Consider the following 19,338-nt stretch of genomic DNA (forward strand, 5'->3'; position numbering starts at 1 on the left):
ACATGTACCTGCCGATAAGACGGAAAGACATTCAGAAGACGCTCAAAGTAGTCTTAGTTTAGAGTTCATAGAGACATCAAGCCCTGGTTCTGCCTTGTGTAGTGAATATTATGATATTTTGGAGTCATACAACGAAGGGACTTTAATGAGAGGTGGTAATACGATGTCATCCGAGCACAGACGAGCGTTTGTTTCGAGCCTTCGAAAAGGGATGATGATTCAGAGCGATACATAGCTGCTCCACATAACGGCCTTATACAGATGTCCCTCTATCTAAGTAGCTTTCACGTTGATATTCACTGTTTCATACTTTCTTTCGATCCCCTCCTCTTTCAAACCGTAGCTACAGGGAGAAGCAATAGGAGGAAACACAGACATCTAGGTCAATGGACACCGCACCAACGGTGACCTCGCTTCAGCTAGATTCATCTACAAGCTCCACTTTGCCGTCTTCCTCAGACCTGACATTATCATCTTCTTCCGCTTTTACGACTCCTCCCTCCTTACCGATGTGCACCGCCGTGCATCCCTCGATCGCAACCACGCTTTCTCCCTCGCTCTCCTCTTCCTCAGCCTTCCTTTCTTCATCCACGCATTCTCTCAGCGGTGGATTAAGTCTCCCAAGTACTACTGCGGACCAATTACTCCCGAGCCTGCAAAGCAGCACTGAAAGTCTTGGGGGCGACAGCACTACGAGTTCGAGCAGCAAAACGACCTCTGGCAAAGCGAAGGGAGCAGGAGGAAAGAAGAAGGAGGGAGAATCTCAAGGAAATGGTAGGAAACCTGCAAATGCCCCGGTTACAATCGCCCATTCTCGCACAGGCCACACGTGGACTTCTGAGCAGGATGATTTGCTCAGGTAAGGGAAAATTTTCGGAAGCGACAGGGGAATGTGGGAAAGAGGATATAAAATGGGAAGACAAGGCGGGTAGTGAGGAGGACCTACAATAAAACCCTTAATTGACCGCTTTCTTTGCCCGGTCGTGATCGTTCTTACAGAGAGGCCATTTTGCGGAACGGTACTGACAAATGGGCTGCCATCACGGAGCACATGCTCCCCTTCTCTTTTTCGAGCGACGAGTGCGCCGTTCGCTGGGACGAGATCAAAGATGTCCCTGTGAAAGGACCCTGGTCCGTTGAGGAGGTATGGAGTAGCAAAAAGAGGAGGGGAGAGTGTGAAAAGAATGGAAAGGTCGGTGGCCGAGGGCAGAGCAGGACATCAACTTTGCGGCTTCATTTGCATCTCGGACTCACTTCTCTTTTTGCCTTTAGGACGCCCTCCTCCAGCAGCTTGTGGGTCGATATGGACCACGGCCAAAGAAATGGTCGATGCTGGCCCAGCACATCCCCGGGCGGGCGGGGAAGCAGTGCCGAGAGCGGTGGCTAAACCACCTAGATCGAAGCGTGAAGAAAGGGGAATGGGAGGAGGGCGAGGACGCTATCCTGTGCGATGCCCAGCGGCGTCTGGGCAACAAATGGAGTGAGATTGCCAAACTCCTGCCCGGAAGGGCGGAGAACAGCGTCAAAAACCGCTTCAAGTAAGTGCAAGAATGCAAAAGACGGGTCAAGGGAGAAGAGGACAAGTGGAGGGCCGAGAAGTAGGGGTAGCTGCGAGTAATAATGCAACTCTTTCCCTCTTTCCCCTTTCGCCCTTCTGTTCCTCTTCCTTATCTCTCCTCCCTGATATTCTCCTCTACGCTCCAGCTCACTTATCACGCGCCGAAACTCCCATCGCTATGGCCCCGGGCCCCTGGGAGTAGGCGAGCTCTCCACCATCCTGCCCTCTTCCTCCGCCCCTCCCTCGGCCCCGTGCACACCGTCGAAGACCACAGCTACCCCAACTCCCACCATCCCTGCTCCGGGAGCAATGCCTAGGCCACAGGCCCCCCCCATAGTCTCCTTTCCCTTCCCTTCCTCGCCTGCTCGTCCTGCGATGGGCCCGAGCACTGGCGCTGGATCGAAGCGGAAAACGGAGGGCGCAAAGGGGGAAGGAGGGGAGGCCAGGAAGAAGACTTGCTTGAGCAAATCAGCAGCTCAGGAAGGGCAAGGCGGGAAAAAAGAGGGAGCTGCTGCCTCCAAGAAACAGGGAGGACAAGGAGTTTCGGGCAAAGAGGGGGCTGATGCGCCTATTCCCTCCGGCCCTACATTCTATTCCCCCACCTCGATGGAAGCTTATTTTGCCTTCCTCAACAAATTCGACCCCCAGCAATTTCTGCAACTAACCCAGCAGCAACAGCAACTCCTGTTTTCAGCCCAGCCATCGTCCGGGCTCAGCTTCGGGGCAGGACTTCCCTTTCTTCCCCAGCCCACCGGAGCTGGCACGCTGCACGCTCCACCGGCCTTCCTCCCTACCGCCCCGCTTCCACCAGCCACGACCAACAAGACTAAGGGCCAGACCAAAAAGGGAACAAAGGAGCAGGAAGACACTCAGCATGAGCAACAAGACGGGCAAGAGTTGGCGAGCGAGCTGCAACTTTTCCTTGGAGCTCCCCTGTCCACGGACGCATCCCATGCTCCTCCTCCCTGTTTCCCGCCGGCTTCCTCGTCTTCCTCTGCCCCCTCTGCCGCTGGTTCAATTTTGCCAGTTACAGAGGCCGATACTCAAGATTACCTTTCCCAGCTGGGGCTCCTGCAGCCAAAGCCCGCCGTCTCCCCCTCTTCTTCTTTCCTCCCTCCATCGTCGACTCCTACGCTCGCCGTACCGGACGAAAAGTCTCGGAGGGAAGCGGCCGCGGGGGCCCGGGAAGGAGCACACCTGCGTGCAAAGGACGTCGGTATTGGGTCCGGTTCTTCCTTGAGCATTGACATGCCCGGCGAGCCACAGTACGTAATGGACGGAGGAATGGAGAGGGAAAACTTTCTTGTGAAAATGTTTTTCCGGGGGCACCCAACGGTTGTCAGGGCATTGCTTAACCATTTTACGTTCTCCGATTTTACCTTTCCTTACCCCTGCAGCGGACTTGCGTCGGAGGCGGGGCAAGGCCCGCAGGTTGACGACTTATTCTTTGCGCAGGGAGAGGCCCAGGTAGGAAAGACGTGAATGACAGTCGTTGGAGATAGAATCGAAGGATGCACGGGCATTTTCAACATAGTCTCACGAATAGACTAACCATTGAGCTACTACACGGTCGTCACTTTTTTAAAATAATCCCTGCGCTTTTTCCCACTCTTGTGCGTTTTTCTTCTTTTTCCTCCTGCCCCTCTAGGACCTCTTCCATGTCTCCTTGGACAGCCAAGGGTGGGAAGCTGCACGACTAGTAGGCGAACAGGACGCTCCTGGTGCCTCCGTGCCGCTCTCTGACTCTCTTCCTCCTCTCTACGGATCGGCCCACGACACGCTGAAGGCAGAAGGACGAGAGGGAAAGGAGCCGCTTGAAGTGTTAAATAATACTCCTTTGGAGCAAGAAAGAGGGGAAGGGAGAGAAGAAGGAGGGGTGTTCATGCAACACTTCCTGACAGCCTTTGGAGCGGCTGAGCAAGTGCTGCCGCCCTGCTCCCAGGCGGAAGGACAGCACCAGCACACTGACAAGGCTAGCGGCAGAGGCAGCAGCCTTGGATCCTGGAGGGAAGAGAGAAGAGATGGAGGTAAAACCCTGAAACGAGGGAGGAGGGAGGAAGAGGATGATGATTCTAACATGATGCACCTGATGATGATGAGCGCGTCGTCAACGGCCATAGAAGAGATGCTGACAGATCTTGTCGACGATGATAAGGAAGAAGATAACGTGTGGGGAGATGGTCAAATCAAGCGGCAACGACTTGAAATTCTGTGAAGAAAGGCGACTGATGAACGGTAGAAAAGGGGAACAAAAGGGGTTTTGTGAGTCGCTTGAGAGCTAAGCGACCATAAAGAGAAGCCGGAGAAATGCATATGGGAAGATGAGAGAAGAAGACTCATCAGGATGAAATGCTGTGAGCCAGGCTTATACATCATGGTAGAGAGGGAAGGCAAATGGAGAGCAAGGGGATTCTTGATAGTGTGAGGGCTGAGAGGAGGATACATCATACCCTTAGCCTACATTATTTCTATTGAAACCTACATTGCTATGGAGACATTCTATCCCACTCCTAAGAAGATGGAAGGAGAAAAGATGAGACCCCAGAAAAGAGAGGGTGAAGAGTTCCGAAAGTATCAGCACTATCTCCACACATGCCGGTGTGGTGGGCAAATCTTTTCGTCTTACTGCGTAATTCGAAGAAGGCGGAAGAGGGGAAACAAGGTGTGGGATTCGCCAAGAAATGGCACCGCTGATGACTTTGCTGGAATCTTGAATTTTTGAGCGCTCTTTGACTTGATGGGTCAGATATTTATGACTTATCGTGGGATCGGATGACTTCAATATTTAAGGTCGCCTGATAGATGTCATGCGCACTCAAGAAGCAGGAATTCCAGTGCATGCAAGTTTAAACATGGAGGTGAAAAACATTTACATGAAAGTCGCTCGATAACTACATCGAGAAGAGCTGATGTTTAAATGAGGAAGCGTCGGATCAGGGATAAATTTGTAGCAAAGGTAGAGAAATCGCACGAAAGACGGTGAGAAGACTTGCGCAAGCGGCTTGTATGAGCTTGTGAGGACTGACCTATGCTATATGAGATGATCCTTGAATGATAAGGGACCGACCACTTCATTTGCGCAATAATTACAAAAGGACATAAAACAAAAGCATTGTGTATCATTCCAAGCCTAACGGCGTCAAAAAGGATCTCCTCAATATTTATGTCCCACACTTATTTTGACTTTTCTGAGAGTTTCTTATTTCTTCTCTTCAATTTACATGAAATAATATACAAGAATCGGAGAGACAATAAATCTTTGATACATCCGAACCCCGGAACATGATTTCTGTGCCCGTGTAAAATCAAACAGGAAAATATGTCTTTTCGGGGGCAAGAGTTTGCACCCATGATTATTTTTTATGAAAGCTGATTTCTTTTTACAGAAATAAAAATCAATTTAAGAGGAGTCTCGAGATGAATAAAAAGGAAAGCAGCAACACTTAAAGTAAGCTGTCTCGCTTGCCCTCGGAGGGCATTGATTTGAACCTTCAAATTCAACGGCCGTAAACGGTTTCGACGTATTTAGCTCGATCCTTCATTAATTCCCTGTGAGAGCATGTCTCCCTGTCCCTCATCAACGTCTCCGGCTATTCTAAGACTTCAGAGGCTTTCGCAATCGACACGTGGAGCAATTTAATGCTATGTTTTTGTGAAGCAAAAGCCATGACGTAATATCAGGGTTGTCGTGTCCTTACTTCTTGTCATAATCCTGTGTGGAGCATTTCCAGCCCTGTGCCAATAAACAAAATGTGTCACGCAAAATTTAATGTAATCACATTAAGGCTTTACCAAGAAAAAAGCTGTGCTTCGCCAGAAGCAAACGATGTCAATATTCTCTCGAATATGATTCAGCTATCCATAGCTTCCCTCGAGTTCAATGAGGACCTATTGCCCTATCTTCCCCGGTTTCACGCGTTCTTCTCTCTCATGCGCACAGCTGTATAAGATGTCAGTGAGTGTTACACGCGAGACAAGCATCATAAGTGAGCTCCGAGGCCGAGACCATTATCCGGGTGCTTTTACGTTTGGGAACCAAACAATGCCAGCTCAGCAGATGCAAGGGGAAAACGTCGAGCGAATTGAGAATCTAGGAGAGTATTTTGCAATAAACTCTTTTGAAAATGATTCAAATGCTACTCAAGAAACCGCTATGATGAGTGAAATGGGAGAAGATGTCACTAATCAAGGGAATGCCGGCTACAACGCGGAGATCGAAGAGGAGGAGGAGGGGATGAGGGAGGGAAACATTGCAGAAGATGATAGCAACAATGGAGCTAGCCATTATGACAATTCCTCATTGGAACAACCTTTGCCAGTCGACAGCAGGTCTACCGCGGCACATTCTTTATCGCCCAAACAGTTGTTAACGTCGCCCCTCCTTCGTGCCCTCCGAGTCGCTACAGGGGCTGGCAGCATTGTAAAGTCGCCCACGCCCCGACGCACGATTGATATGGACAGTCCCGGAGACACAAGTGCTTCTTGTTCGTCCTCGGGTCGCGAGGGGAGGGGATGGAAGCTGCTGCGAAGACGGCAATCTTCCTCGGCATCCACACTTCTAGGCGCAGGCTCCCCGTTCCTGACCTCTTTGCGCACTCCGGCCAGCGCAGAAACAGACAACGGACGGGGAAGGAGAAGAAATGGGCAAGAGGCAAATGCATCGACATTTTCCTTTTATCCTCTGAAGCCGAAGATGGAGAAGGATAAAGAGAACGAAGGAGAGGAAAGGGAAGGGGGCACGCGGCTTTTGAAGATCTTGAACGTGTATGGGCTTTGGCCAAGGGGGAGACAGGAAGGGAAGGATTTGAATCATAGTGCGGCCGTGACAAGGGAAGAGGAGCTGCTGGACCTAAGCGAGGAGAAGCAACTTTGCCTTCTCGACAATCGGGGCAACAATGCGCTGCTGCTTGCCGCGCGCCTCCAGGACTGGCCCATGCTCCAGAGGCTTCTTCAAGCCGGATGGGAGCAAAGCGTGAAAAATGCGTACGGAGAGACCCTTCTTCACCTTGTAGTGGGCGGAAGGGGAAAGAGCAATGCATTTATTGCTCCCGCCCTGTTATCGCGGCTGGCGGAGGGGCTCATGGAGGAAGGAGGATGGAACACTCGCACGGCAATTGGGAGGACGCCCTGGTTGGAGGCGGCCGTGTGTGGGAATGTGCTGGGACTAGAAGCGCTGTGGGAGGGAGGGGGGAAGAGAGGGCTAGAAATAGAGGCGGTGGATAATGAGGGGAGGAATGCACTGCACCTGGCCGTCATGTACAAGAAGGAAGAAGTAGTGGAATGGCTCACGAGCATGGAGTGGGAGGCGGGGAATTGGAAGAAGGGTTGGAGAAGAGGACTCTTGCTGGAGGGACGAGACCGGGAAGGCATGACTCCCTTGCATCTGGCCGCCATGTTTAATTCTCCCCGGATGGCTGCCTGCATGGTCCGGAAAGGGGGGCTGAGAGTGGGGCCGCCGAGAATGCCAGGCACGAGACGCCGGTGGACGTAGCGGAGCGATTCGGACACACCTGGACAAGGCGGGCCTTGGAAAGTATCCTGGCGGAGGGAGAGGGCGAGGGCACGGAGGCGGAAGCGGTCATCGAATCCCCAACGATGACCAAGGCACGATTGCAGGCAGGCGGGGAGGGAGGGCGGGAGGGAGGCGGGGAGGGAGGGCAGCAGGTTCAGATGAGAGTCGGGGGCACAGAGGTGTGCTTGGACGGGCCCGGGCTGGAACGGATAGAAGTGCTGGGGGGATGTGCGTAGTAGGGAGAGAGGCATGTGGCACGTTTGCGGAAAGCTATAGAGTATATATATAGAAGAGGCAAAGGAGAGAGGCTACGTGAAAGAAATGAATAGGAGCCTGGCGACCCCCTGTCAACCATCTTATTTACTTAAACATTTTTATACGGTGCACTGATGTTGCGGGGTCGACCTGTACATTTGAGGCTCGCCGTCCTACTCTCTAGTTCCCCCCCTCCCTTTCTATGACCCTCCCTTCTCCTATTCTTCTCCCCACCACTGCCCTTAACGCGTCGCTCAGCTGCCCCATCGCATGGTAGTCTTTCCGACCTTTGCCTTTCGACCAACCCACTTGTCGTGTTCCCCCTACTATTCCCCCTGCGGCGGCGCCTGTCGTGTCTTCTTCCACTCCCCCAACATAGATCTTTCTGCCCTCACCCCCCTTTCCTCTCACCCAGACGCGCTGCAACTGATCAATGTACCCCGCCACCTGAAAGAGAGGGCGAGACAGTGGTCGAGGAAGGAGGGTAATCATAAGGCGTGTGAGGCTCTGGATCCGTGCACAGGCCACCGATCCCCACCCATTTCTCAGATAAAGGGCTGGGTCCAGGACCGGCGGCCCCTACCATGTCGTCCTCTCTTCCGCCCGCAGGAGACGAACCCCTTGCCCTACCTTGCCGTCCAGGATCAGCGACACGAGCAGGCTCTCGACGTCCTCTTCGGGAATGTCATTGAGCTCACGAGCAATATGGGCCAAAGAAACGCGCGTGTAGGGCACAAGGAGCTTGGTTATGACCTGAGGAAACGAGCGGGGGAAGTTAGGAGAGCAGCCCGCGACCATTCGGGGTCCACCAATACGATAGTAGGACGTGGAGGCATGAGGGTAGCATGGCGTTCCCGCATGTCTTTAACGGTCGAGCAGGCGCATAATTGTCTGATGCGTACCTGTGTGCGGATCGTAATTAGAAGCTGATCGATGTGGGCCCGGACAAAAGTGTCCCTGGTCAGTGCCTGTCGGTGTGTCTGGAGAGAGGAAAGTGGGGAAATCAGAGGTCGTGGACAAGGCGGAAGCAGGGCGTAGAGGAGGAGGCAGACCAACACCTTCAAGATGGTCTCAAAGGCTTTCACGTCGTGATTCTGGAAGGCGAGGATGAGGTTGCGCATGGCCACCACCTCCCGCTCCTCCTTGTAGGGCTTGGCCTCCTGAGAACGAGGGGCAGGGGTGTGCGAGGAGGAGCCGTGAGGGTGCATGACTTCTTTCAGTTGTGTGGTAAGAGCATGGAAAGCCAAGCCTCCTTGCCCGCACCTGGCTATCGAAGGGGTCGATGGTGGAGGCGTGCAGCATGGAGGCGAGGACGAGGTACTTAAGGAGGGTGAAGCGCCGAGGATCCCCCGCCTCGTCGTAGCACTTGAAGGAGGAAAAGAAGGCTTGGATGGCCGCGTTGTAGTCTGAGGAGGGCGTGACGGAGGGGCAGGGAGTGGAGGGAGCGGAAAGGAGGGAAGAAAACGTTAGGCCTGGGCCTGCGGGGGGCGCCCTCCTCTCAAGGGGCAAGGGGACGGCGACCCAAGGAGAAGAAATAATGGTGCGTGGGATATCACTGGCCTTTCTCGTCCATGTACATGCGTCCGCCGCACTCCTGGAGAACTCCTAAAGTGCGGGGGTGGGGCACACCCCAGGTGATGCCGAGAGCGAGCTTGTAGAGGTCCTGGGAGTTTGGGAGGGGAGGGGGGAAGGGGGAAAGAGAGTGGAATTGGTCGCGTCAATGCTGCGCAGAGGAGAGAAACAAGCCAGAGGAGCGGCTGAGCGAGAGCTACAGAGCCGAAGGGTTGAAGGGCCTGGGCGGCAGCACGCGTTCCAGGCGCAGAGGCGCTCAGAGAGAGGGAGAGAGGGAGGAAAGGAGGGAGGGAAGGGGGGAGGAGGGGCAGGACCTTGAGCTTCCGCGAGTCCTTCTGTAGAGCAAAAAGCTGCATCTGCAGTGCGTACACCTCGAGCAGCTGGGTGCCCCGCTTGATCGTGTCCCCACCCGCACTGCCGTCCTCTCCCGGCCCCTCCAGCGGGCCCTCGCAGGACTTGAGCAGGTCCTTGATGAGGCGCTGGAGTCGACCGAGGAGGCGAACGCTCTCCTCTGAGGGGAGGAACGAGGGAGAGAGGAGGCAGTGGAGGGTGAGAATGAGTGGGCTGCCGCGGCAGGACGGTATCGAGCCCGAGACAAGGGGTAAGAGAGGAGAGGAAAGGCGCCAGGCCCTGTGCTCACCGCCCTCCTTCTGCATGGCCTCGCTTAGCAGGAGGTGCCCGAGCTTCAGGTTCGTCTTAAACCAAAGCCGCTGGTTCCTTCTCCTCGCCCCTCCCTCCGCCCGTCCTTCCCTCCCGCTCTCCTCCCCTCCCTCCAGCCGTGCAAGGGTGGTGTCGTAGAGGGCGCGAAGGAGGGAGGGAGAGGAGGAGGAAGAGACCAGGTCCAGGACGGAGTCCAATCCCTTCTCCGCAACGTTCTGAGAGGAAGCAGAGGAGGAAGGGAGGAAACGAGGATGAGAACGCATAGAAGACAGAGCCAGGGGCCATTGCAGAGGTCTCAAGGCGTCCGCGGGGCCCCACGACGAGACACGCAGAGAGCGGTGACAGGAACGGGGACAAAGGACGGTGGGCACCTGTGTGACTGCGGCCCTGGCACTATGGGAGGATGCAGGCGTCACGGTGTAGTGGTCAAGAAGGAAGACATAGCGCTCGAGCATCGCCTGGGCGGGAATGAGAAGAGAGAGGCCGGGGGAAAAAAAGAGGGAGGAGGAGGACGGCTTCAGACCTGGGTCTCTTCTTTCTCCCTTCCATGCCTCCTAAATGCCGCAGTCATCATCCCTACCTCGTACTGGCCCAGGGCAAAGAGCATCTTTACGCTCTGCTTCAGCGCCTTGAAGCCCCATTCCCCCCTTTCGCCCGCCGCCTCCAGCCTTAGCACCTCCTGCATCCCCTCCACCGCCCCCGCCAGGTCCCCTTGAGCCTTGAGGCCTTTGGCTGGACCGTGTAGGGATCGAGAATGAGAATATATGTTTTTGGGGGGATGGCGATGCGAGTGCCGGAGAGTTCTTGGTTTTGGTCATGAACGTCGTGAAAGATCTCTTCCACTTCCCATTCGGCCCTTTTATCAGACGCGTTGACCGATCTCCCTGTTCCTCGATTCTTTTGTCCCTTCTCCCTCCCTTTCCCACGTTCATCGCTTCACATACCAGCATAATAAGCGTTTTCGAGCACCACATCGGCTTCCTCCACCTCCTCGTCGCTGTACTCGAAATCGTACTCCTCCTCCTCCATATCCTTGTCGTCCTCATCCATGTCCTGGCTGCTACGATGGAGTCCGCCGATTTATAGAAATGCAATCTTACTATAGAAGTCAGCTAGACGACTGAAAGCATGAAGATGCAAAGTCCTTCCAGCGCCTTTCCTTTATTTTATCTACTTTCTTAACCTCCTGCTCCCCCCGCGACAGCAATTGTGGCTGCTGAAAGACAATTATGTCCCCACAAACGCCAACCCTTTCCGCCTGTACTAGCTATAAGAAAGAATTTTGACTCCAACGGCGCTTCGTCGATTTTTGCGGCTGCTATCGGAGTTGGAAAAACGGGAAGAATAACACCATAGGTGAGAGGTAAGTGTTCGGTGGCCTCGTCGTAGGGAAGGCTCGCAGAGGGAAGCGAGCGGGGAGTCAGTAAGCTTTCGAGACGCGTAAGAGGCAAGTCAGGTCTGACAGAGTCGCGGTTGATCGTCACCTAGTACAGAGTCTCCACAGATGGAGAAAGAAACTCCCCTCGCGGCGCCAACCTAGATTCTCCTGACGACGGCATCGACGTCGTGTAGGACGGCGAGAGAGGAGGATGGCTTGGGGGACCGGCGACTGCTCTCTTGTCGCCCCATGTTGCGTATGTGCCGCTAATTTCTGATGATTGAAAGCAATACAGCTTACAAAGGGGCTTCAAAGGGGCTTCAAAAGTGCGGCATGCGTTTTGTGACGCGAGCGTCGTCCAGGCTCAAGATTTTTCCTTTTGGGTTCTCCATCCATTTAAGTAGGATGAGGCGGCGCGGGCACGAGCACGCTCTGATGATTCGAGAAATGTTAAAAAAATTTGGACATACGATGACAGACAATGACGTCTGTTTCGAAACACCCAGGCATGTTTGCATGCAATGAGTTCTTTTTTTAGAAAATCTGGATCTGACGTTCGCATCTGCTCCAGGCACAGACGCGGTTCGACAGTCTCGCACACACTAGAGACCTCCTGCCGGACCCGCGAGGAGAAGAGGGGAAAAGTGAGTCAAAGGGTCCACTGTGAAGACAGGGACAGCACAGTTATGGATCAAGTCGCACCATTTCTTCAGGTACACTTACACTAAGGGAGGAATGAATTTGCGCGAGGGGCACCGTGTATGTCATCCGCCCCCGAATCATACATCCTGAGCGTGATTCTCGCAAAGTATGTTCGTCTTTACATGAGTGGTCAAAATATCCCCCTTTCTTTCCTTATGATGCTGTCATTTGCTTCAGGAAAACGGGGTGGCTGTTGCGGCAGGCGTGTTGGTGGTCCTGGCGACAGTGGCTATCATGACGATGCAGAGGTAAGGCTAGGGTGGTCACCGTCTAGTTAGCGCATGGCTTTCAATGCGCAGGTGTACGTGGACTCCTATCGCCTGTTGACATCCTCGAAACCCGTTCGTCATTTTCCCTTCTTCCACCTTCTCCTCCCCTCGCCCTCTTCCATCCTCGTTTTTTCTCTTAGTCACCCGAAGAGGAAGAGACCCTCGGGTCCCGTGGCATTAAACCCGGATAATTACCTTCCCTTCAAGGTGGGGTGAAAAGGGAAGGGCCGGCGTCAGACGGTGACTGCATGCATGACTGTAGAAAAGGGGCCGAAGACCCCCAGATAGTCTCACCTATGCGAGGCGTTCCCTCTTCCTACCCTACCCTCAGCTCGTCGAGCGCGAGGAACTGACCCACAACACCCGCCGCTTTCGCTTCGCCCTCCAGTCGCCCCAGCATGTGCTGGGTCTGCCCGTGGGCCAGCACGTCTCCCTCAAGTACACGGACAGCGAGGGGAAGGATGTGACACGGTGCGTGGGGCAAGGGGCCCTGCCTCTAGGGCCATTCCCTCACCTCCCGGGCTCGTCTCTCCTCCCTCGCGTCCTTCCTCCCTTCCCCTCTCCTCCCCCCCCCCCATACCTCCTTCAGCTCCTACACGCCCATCTCCTCCGACGACGACCTCGGCTACGTGGACTTCGCCATCAAGGTCTACTTCGCCAACACTCACCCCAAGTTCCCGGAAGGCGGCAAGATGAGCCAGCACTTGGAGGCCCTCCAGCTCGGTGCGCGAGTCCCTCCCTGTCCTCTTGGAGCGCTCCCGCGGCCCCGCTTTTCCTCCACCATTCCTCCTCGACTCGCATCGTCTCGGTCACCTTGGATTCCTCACTCTTCTCCCCCTCCTTCTTCCTTTCCTCCCTCTTCCCTGTCTTCTTCTTTCTTTCCTCTTCCCTTCCCCACCTTCCTCCCGCAGGTGACTCGATCCTCATGCGAGGCCCCAAGGGCTCCCTCACGTACCAGGGTCGCGGCCACTTTGCTCTCAAGAGTCGCGGGGCGCTCAGCTCAAGAACGGTACTCCCTCCAACATATGCTGCTTTCCCCTCTGCCATCCATTTCTTTGTTCCATTGCTGCGTCTCGGAGGTGTTTGACTCCCTCCCTCATCTTCCTCCCCCGCCCCTCCTTCCCCTGGCCTCAGGTATCCAAGGTGGGGATGATCGCGGGCGGGACGGGCATCACGCCCATGCTGCAGATCATCCGCGAAATGCTCAAGGATAAGGGCGACAAGACCAAGGTGAGGGGGAAGCGGGTGGAAGGGAGAGAAAGGGGGAGAGTGAGGGAAGGAGGGAGTGGAAGAGAAACGAGGTTGCTTGGCCTTCGGCCCATGATCGCTTCTGTGCTAAAAGCCTTTCCTCATGGCGACTTTCCTCTCTCCTCTCCTCGGACTTCCATCCCTCGCTCCTCTCAAGGTCTGGCTGCTCTATGCCAACCAGACGGAGAACGACATACTGCTGCAGGAGGAGCTTGAAGAGATCGCGCAACATCACCCCGACAGATTTAAGGTCGGTTTAGACGAAGGGAGCAGGATTGGAGAGATAGGCAAGGACGAGGGACGGAAAGGAGATAAGGAAGGAATGCATGTGGGTGCTGGCCATTTGAATGCTCTTGTGGGAATCTGGTGCGCCACGTCTAGACTCGACCACGCTCGCTAACGACTGCCCATGTCCGTGCCCCCTCAGCTCTACTATACGCTAGACAGGCCGCCCACCAAGTGGAAGCAAGGGATAGGCTTCGTCACGTCTGATATGATCAAGGTTTGTCCGCATCCCTGCTCATTTCTTCTCGCTTTCGCGTGTGTCCTTTTAAATAACATCCTGACATGATAATGAAACACTTGTTTAAGATTGGTTTCCTTTCTCTCCCCTTCTCTGCCCTCGCCAGAACAATCTACCCCCACCCTCCTCTTCTTCCTTTTACCTTGTTTGCGGCCCTCCGGCCATGCTCAAGCTGGCCGTTATCCCCGCCTTCGAGAAAGAGGGCATTGCAGAGAATCAGTACTACACCTACTAGAAGTCAAAGGCAAAGAATTCTCACAACGTGGGCGGCAGGTGCGGATTGGTGTTGAACTTGATATGGGATACGCAAAGGGCAAGAATAATGGATTTAAGGCGCTTTTCGTGGGAGGCAATCATTCGCGTGCGTTTGTTTAAAATTTGAAAAGTGGATGGTAGGGGAGGCCAGCGACGAGAGTGGAAAGAACTAGAGGAGGATATGCAGGGATTGCATTATTTGGAAGAAGGTTTGGGTGCGTACGAAAATATTTGAAGTACTAGAAACTTCCCTACCAAGGGTTACTTGCTAAGGAGAAATGAAAAATATGGCGGAAGGAAAGCAAACGCCTGTTGACTTGTAGAGAATTTAGCGCTCGGCACCAGATTATGGCCATATTTTTTCGCGGCTTTATAATTCTATTTCTGCAATTTCCTCCTTTGGCTCCTTTTCCACTTGACAAATTTACTTATAAATGCTTGTTTTGTTTCGAAGTAACGAATAATATGAAGGTTCGGGGTACTGTCGCTTCTATGTCTCGTCACTGATGAAGTGCTCGTCAGACAGATAACAACGATTAAAGCTCCACGACAATGAAAGCAAGCTTGGAACGGATATATGTGCTTCCAAAAAATATTTCGAAAGGGTCATCACGATGAATTTGCTCGGTTTACTCCTGAACAAGGACTATATTATACAATAGACTGGCGCACTCTATTCCATGCAGAACGTTGCCCTGCACGACTTCTTTGTTTCTGATTTCCCGCGTCCAGAAATCTAATGGGAATATTTTCCAGGGTTCCAGGGTGGACGTGAATCTTGACAGAAGAAACAATGCAGTAAGTGCAGTTGCTGATCGAAACCATCATCAGGACGGCTCATTCCTTGGCACCTCCCCTTGAGTCTGCTTCGGCGAGACGGTTCTGCTCCTCGCAAGGATCTTGTCGAGCATAATGTATTTGACTGTATCACAGTTATTAAATGCTCCTATCTCGACTTCCACGGAACAAGAGTAAATTCTATATTCATAAAATGCTCCTGCGATTGACAATTCCTCAAGCTATCTCACATCGTACACAGGGTTGTCTACGACGTGCACACGCAGCGGTTGGGCATACAGCTGCATATACCATCAACTCGGGCTCTTTTAAACTCGTTTTCATTTCCACGATCATGGTCAATACGAGCGATGACCGTGATATGCCTTCTTCCAGGAGTCAGGGTCTTGGACTTGAAAAGTTGGACTCCGATTACGAAGAGTCCGCTTCCAGATTTTCCTCATCCCTTCCTTCCGTTGACATGAATGCTGCTATAAACACACTCAAGCGTTGCGAGGACCGCTATAAAACTGAGATCACAAAGATTGGTCGTAATCTTCGGACATTCTTCGAGACACAATTGGATCCCAGCTCGCCGTCTTCGACAGACAAGACCCTCGAGAGCATGTACAGCGACTACAACCTCACGATTTTCTCACACTCCCTCATTGGAGGAGCTTTCGGCTATGTCTTGGCCCGCTCTGTTACCACGCGACTTGGACCTTCGTCACGTTTATTCGCCGTCGTCTCCTTTACCGGGCTAAGCTCCATGCTTGCCGCAAGTGCAGCTACCAGTCTGGCCACCACAGACCTTGTCAAAAAGGCAATGGAGGTCGTCGCCGCGGATGGCAGCAAGAAAGAGGGGACACAGAAGTCTTGGCCTTACCTGCTAACTTGTCGACCTGTCTTACAATTGAAGGAGTGTGTGGATGGGCCATGTCGTGATCTTTTACTGGGAGGCAAGGTGCAGGGAGGAGTAGGCTTCGTCCAAGCATATCACCAATGCCGGCGTCGAGCAGACTTGTGGGCGACTCAGGATGAGTTTTTGGCAATTCAAGAAGAGGAAGGGCTCAGGGACGTGTACGAAGATGAAGAAGAACTAGAATCAGAAAATACCATTGAGCAAGAATGCTCTAAAGAGCAGGGCCCTCCCCCCTGGAGAGAGAATGATAAGCGAAAGCACGAGGCGAGAGCTAGCGGCGACAGTAGCAATGCTGGTCAAGGATGGCGATGACACTATGAATATAAAATGGCTGAACCTGCTCTTTGAATTTTAAGGGGAATCTGAAGCCAAAGATACACGAGGAACGCAGCACGGCCCAGAAGCAGTATGACTGGAGATTTGTACGACCCAGAAAAAGCAAGATGACAACAAAAAGATTAACCTCTTACCCCCTCCTTTATGACCGCAATTTTAGGGTTAGCGTTTCTTGTGTGCGGTTGATGATAAACATTTGACGCGTGGTGGGCCCATTTTGTCTAGGCACCTATAAGTCATGGTATCCGAACGGCGAAAGTACTGAAAGAGTCATGTCTAATCTGGGAGGTGACCTTTTCCTCCATGAAGGCACGCTTGATCGGTCAAATCGACAGTGGTACTTGATTTGGCGCTCATGATAAGGCAAAGGAGGGATTATGTTATCGCGCAAAGGAAAACGAGCCTTTACACTGTCCACATAGCCTGATCAAAGTTCAACTTTTGGGAGAGCATTTTAAAGAGTCACGTCAACTATAGAAGGATGATATTAGAGAATGGACCTACCTCTTCAATCAACGTTATGTATTACATGTCCTCAAATGGTCTTTCAATTAGCACTCTGGTATCTGAGCACCTCTGATTTGAACATCGGCCTCCGGGAAGCAAGAAAAAAGCAAGTTCTCTCCATGGCTTTTCGGGTACGGTCATCACTTCCACTAAGCCAAGTGGACCCCTCCTCTGTGAGAAGAACGGGCTGATCAACGCCAATGAGAGCTAATAAATCGCTGAGAGCCTGGCGGCAGCAGCAGCAGACATAATGGATCTGGCGAAAACGGACTGAAGCATCCTTACGCGAGGGTCGGGCTTCGGAAAGCTGATTGCCTGGCTGAATATGCGCTGGCAGAATGTTTGGTGGCTCTCGCCAGGGGAGCCTGACTTGCACGCGTGCGGGGCAAGGTCGTACGTGCAGCCAGAGAACCTTGCGGACAAGTCGAGCCACCTGTAAAAGAGGAATCAGAGAAGCGGGAAGGAAGGAAGAAGCACTACGACTTATTTCAAGTGATCTTGTACCTTATAGTACATGCGGAGATGACTAAATTGATAAAATTTGCCTTCCTGCACAAGAGCCGCGGATGCCGTCGGCTACTTAGAGAAAGCGTCTTAGGCCAAGAGAGAGAGCACGCTTCAGGGAGCTAGAAATCGAAGGGGGCTCCGTTACGTTTAGGTTATCGAATAAGCAACTCATTCGTTCATATTATAGCAGTGTTCACCGCTATAATATAACCATTTCCGCCGTGCAATCCTTTGTCACGACAACTTCCATTACGGCCTCCACGGCCTCCATTACCCCGTCCGAAATCATTGCGCCGGCCTTTGCCAGGGCCATTGTTGGGTTTGCCACCTACACACTCATACCGGCCGAATCTATTTTCCATTGTTAGGAGGTCCTACTCGACCTCCACCATTTTTCTTTACGAGGCATTCCTGTTCTTTATGCCCGTATTTTCTCCACCAATTGCAGTACCCGTTAAAATTACCTGTTAAGCACTGGTCATTCTTGACCTTATTGGTTAGATTCGTCCCAATATGGTTGATCATTTTGGGCTTCAAATTAGGATACGTCATAGAATCTTGAGTTTCCAAACTCACTCTTACCATTCCATATGCCGATGTAATTTTATTAATCAAGTGAGTCAGTAGCATAGATTCATCGATTTCCAAATCGAATCGATGCTTTATCTTTCTGGCAAGTTCTTCCGCTGCTTCAAAAGTCTCACTTGGGTCACCATTCTCATCGAAGGTAAGGTGACTAAATTCAGACATGAGTAACGCTTTTTGCGTTTCCCCTCTCAATTCATATTTGTCTGTGAGTGCTTTAAGCGCACCAGCTCCATCTTTATCCAAGCGGAATTTTCCGGTAAGATTCGCTGCCGCTCCTTTCAGGTACTTCTTGAGCGTGAAGTTACCCTTGGCATTCTTCTCATCACAAGATTTTACCTCTTCTGTTAGGGTTAGGGTGACTTGGTTAATCCAACAATGATATCTGCTATTTCTGGGTCCTTTGCTCCTATGAGGCTTTCGATATCTCTTTTCCAATTATCCCAGTCCTCCAATCTTCAACTGAAGATTGCCATCCTGTAGTCATCCATATCTCCCATGACTGTAAAGTTATAATCCTGGCCAGCCGTATACAAATTCTCAAGATCAAATTAATTCCTGTTTCAATCTAGCAAATCCAGTTACCAATTAAAGCAGTCATGAATCTCTGCAAATCCAATTACTCCAGAGAGATTCAATGAAATCCAGACCTCTATCTCTCCGAATCCAATTGCACTAGAGATAGGTCGTCGATCAGTGTCTTTTCCAGATTTCTTATTCAGTTCAAAAGGTTAGGTCAACTACGGCCCATAACTTGATGCCAATAAACAAACCAAAAACGCTGCGGGTAACCCAGTATCCAATTAATTCAAGAAATTCTTCAGTACAACCACTTTTCTCCCTGAGAATATGTACCAATGATTCATCCTAGAGTCTCGTACTAAGATAACGAAAGACAACCAAAGACCACCAAAGACAACCAAAGACACTCGTCGACGCCAGTCCTGTTATTTTATAACACTATGACACATAAAATAATAAGGTGGACGCAAACCATGACATGACACAATAGCGATCAGCACATCGTGATACAGACTGTAGGACCCATTAAGGATATAGGTGCAACGCTGTAAACCGGCTCTCTTAACCTCCTATCGCTGAGCTCCTGCTCCCTTAGCACCATCAGGTCATCCTTATACTCGCGTCTGATTAGGTGACTATATTCGTGACAATAAAGATCGTGTAATGGACTGCTATTGATCTCGCTGTGCTCGAGCTAACTGACGAAAAATACGTGACGAAGCCTACACTATGTGCAATGGCGCTGCTTCCTGGAACGCCCATGTGCCACGGCCTATCCTCCGAGGATCGGAGATTGTTGAGTGCTCACGTTAATGGGCCTCTGACTCGGACGCCCATCAAGAAATCCCTCAAAAATAGCTGCACAGCACGGTTCTTCTTATTAACGTGGTAAGATGCCATTTTACAATCACTATGCGATGGAAAGCACATTACATACAGTGGCATTCCTTGTTTGAACGACCGTGTGCCACATGCCTCTTCTCCGGGGTCGGAGATCATATTTATGGGCTTCCGCCGTGCCGCGAGCCCGTTGCTTTCATCGTTCTTTGTTAAAAGTAGCTCATGAGAACATTTGTGTAGGGTTAGGGTTAGGGTTTAGGGTTAGGGTTAGGGTTAGGGTTAGGGTTAGGGTTAGGGTTAGGGTTAGGGTTAGGGTTAGGGTTAGGGTTAGGGTTAGGGTTAGGGTTTAGGGTTAGGGTTAGGGTTAGGGTTAGGGTTAGGGTTAGGGTTAGGGTTAGGGTTAGGGTTAG

At 52.1% G+C, this 19,338-nt stretch overlaps 4 protein-coding genes across 4 annotated transcripts; 3 read left to right on the forward strand and 1 right to left on the reverse strand.

Moving 5' to 3' along the window:
- Nucleotides 1–334: 334 nt before the first annotated feature.
- On the forward strand, nt 335–3,773 carry NGA_0119200 (v-myb myeloblastosis viral oncogene-like protein; the record flags this gene model as incomplete). The annotated part of the gene is made up of 6 exons (XM_005855288.1): nt 335–859; nt 1,002–1,144; nt 1,273–1,538; nt 1,705–2,823; nt 2,956–3,025; nt 3,207–3,773. Exons 1-6 carry the CDS (start codon nt 772–774, stop codon nt 3,771–3,773), a joined length of 2,253 nt encoding a protein of 750 aa, XP_005855350.1. The 5' UTR covers nt 335–771.
- Nucleotides 3,774–7,651: 3,878 nt separating this feature from the next.
- On the reverse strand, nt 7,652–10,875 carry NGA_0119601 (cop9 signalosome complex subunit 2; the record flags this gene model as incomplete). The annotated part of the gene is made up of 10 exons (XM_005855292.1): nt 10,502–10,875; nt 10,138–10,289; nt 9,929–10,015; nt 9,538–9,607; nt 9,212–9,408; nt 8,955–8,988; nt 8,589–8,731; nt 8,228–8,485; nt 7,956–8,078; nt 7,652–7,681 (listed from the first exon to the last, which is right to left on the reverse strand). Exons 1-10 carry the CDS (start codon nt 10,605–10,607, stop codon nt 7,652–7,654), a joined length of 1,200 nt encoding a protein of 399 aa, XP_005855354.1. The 5' UTR covers nt 10,608–10,875.
- Nucleotides 10,876–11,504: 629 nt separating this feature from the next.
- On the forward strand, nt 11,505–14,294 carry NGA_0119100 (cytochrome-b5 reductase; the record flags this gene model as incomplete). The annotated part of the gene is made up of 8 exons (XM_005855287.1): nt 11,505–11,648; nt 12,238–12,377; nt 12,496–12,629; nt 12,818–12,915; nt 13,041–13,136; nt 13,312–13,404; nt 13,582–13,656; nt 13,784–14,294. Coding segments are annotated over 8 exons (909 nt in total), but the record flags the coding sequence as incomplete, so codon positions are not given.
- A 770-nt stretch (nt 14,295–15,064) lies between these two features.
- Nucleotides 15,065–15,943, forward strand: NGA_0119300 (uncharacterized protein; the record flags this gene model as incomplete). The annotated part of the gene is made up of 1 exon (XM_005855289.1): nt 15,065–15,943. One exon carries the CDS (start codon nt 15,065–15,067, stop codon nt 15,941–15,943), a length of 879 nt encoding a protein of 292 aa, XP_005855351.1.
- Between the last annotated feature and the right edge of the window lie 3,395 nt (nt 15,944–19,338).

Source organism: Nannochloropsis gaditana (assembly GCF_000240725.1).
Source record: "Nannochloropsis gaditana CCMP526 unplaced genomic scaffold scaffold237, whole genome shotgun sequence".
In the NCBI taxonomy this organism is placed as follows: Eukaryota; class Eustigmatophyceae; order Eustigmatales; family Monodopsidaceae; genus Microchloropsis; species Microchloropsis gaditana.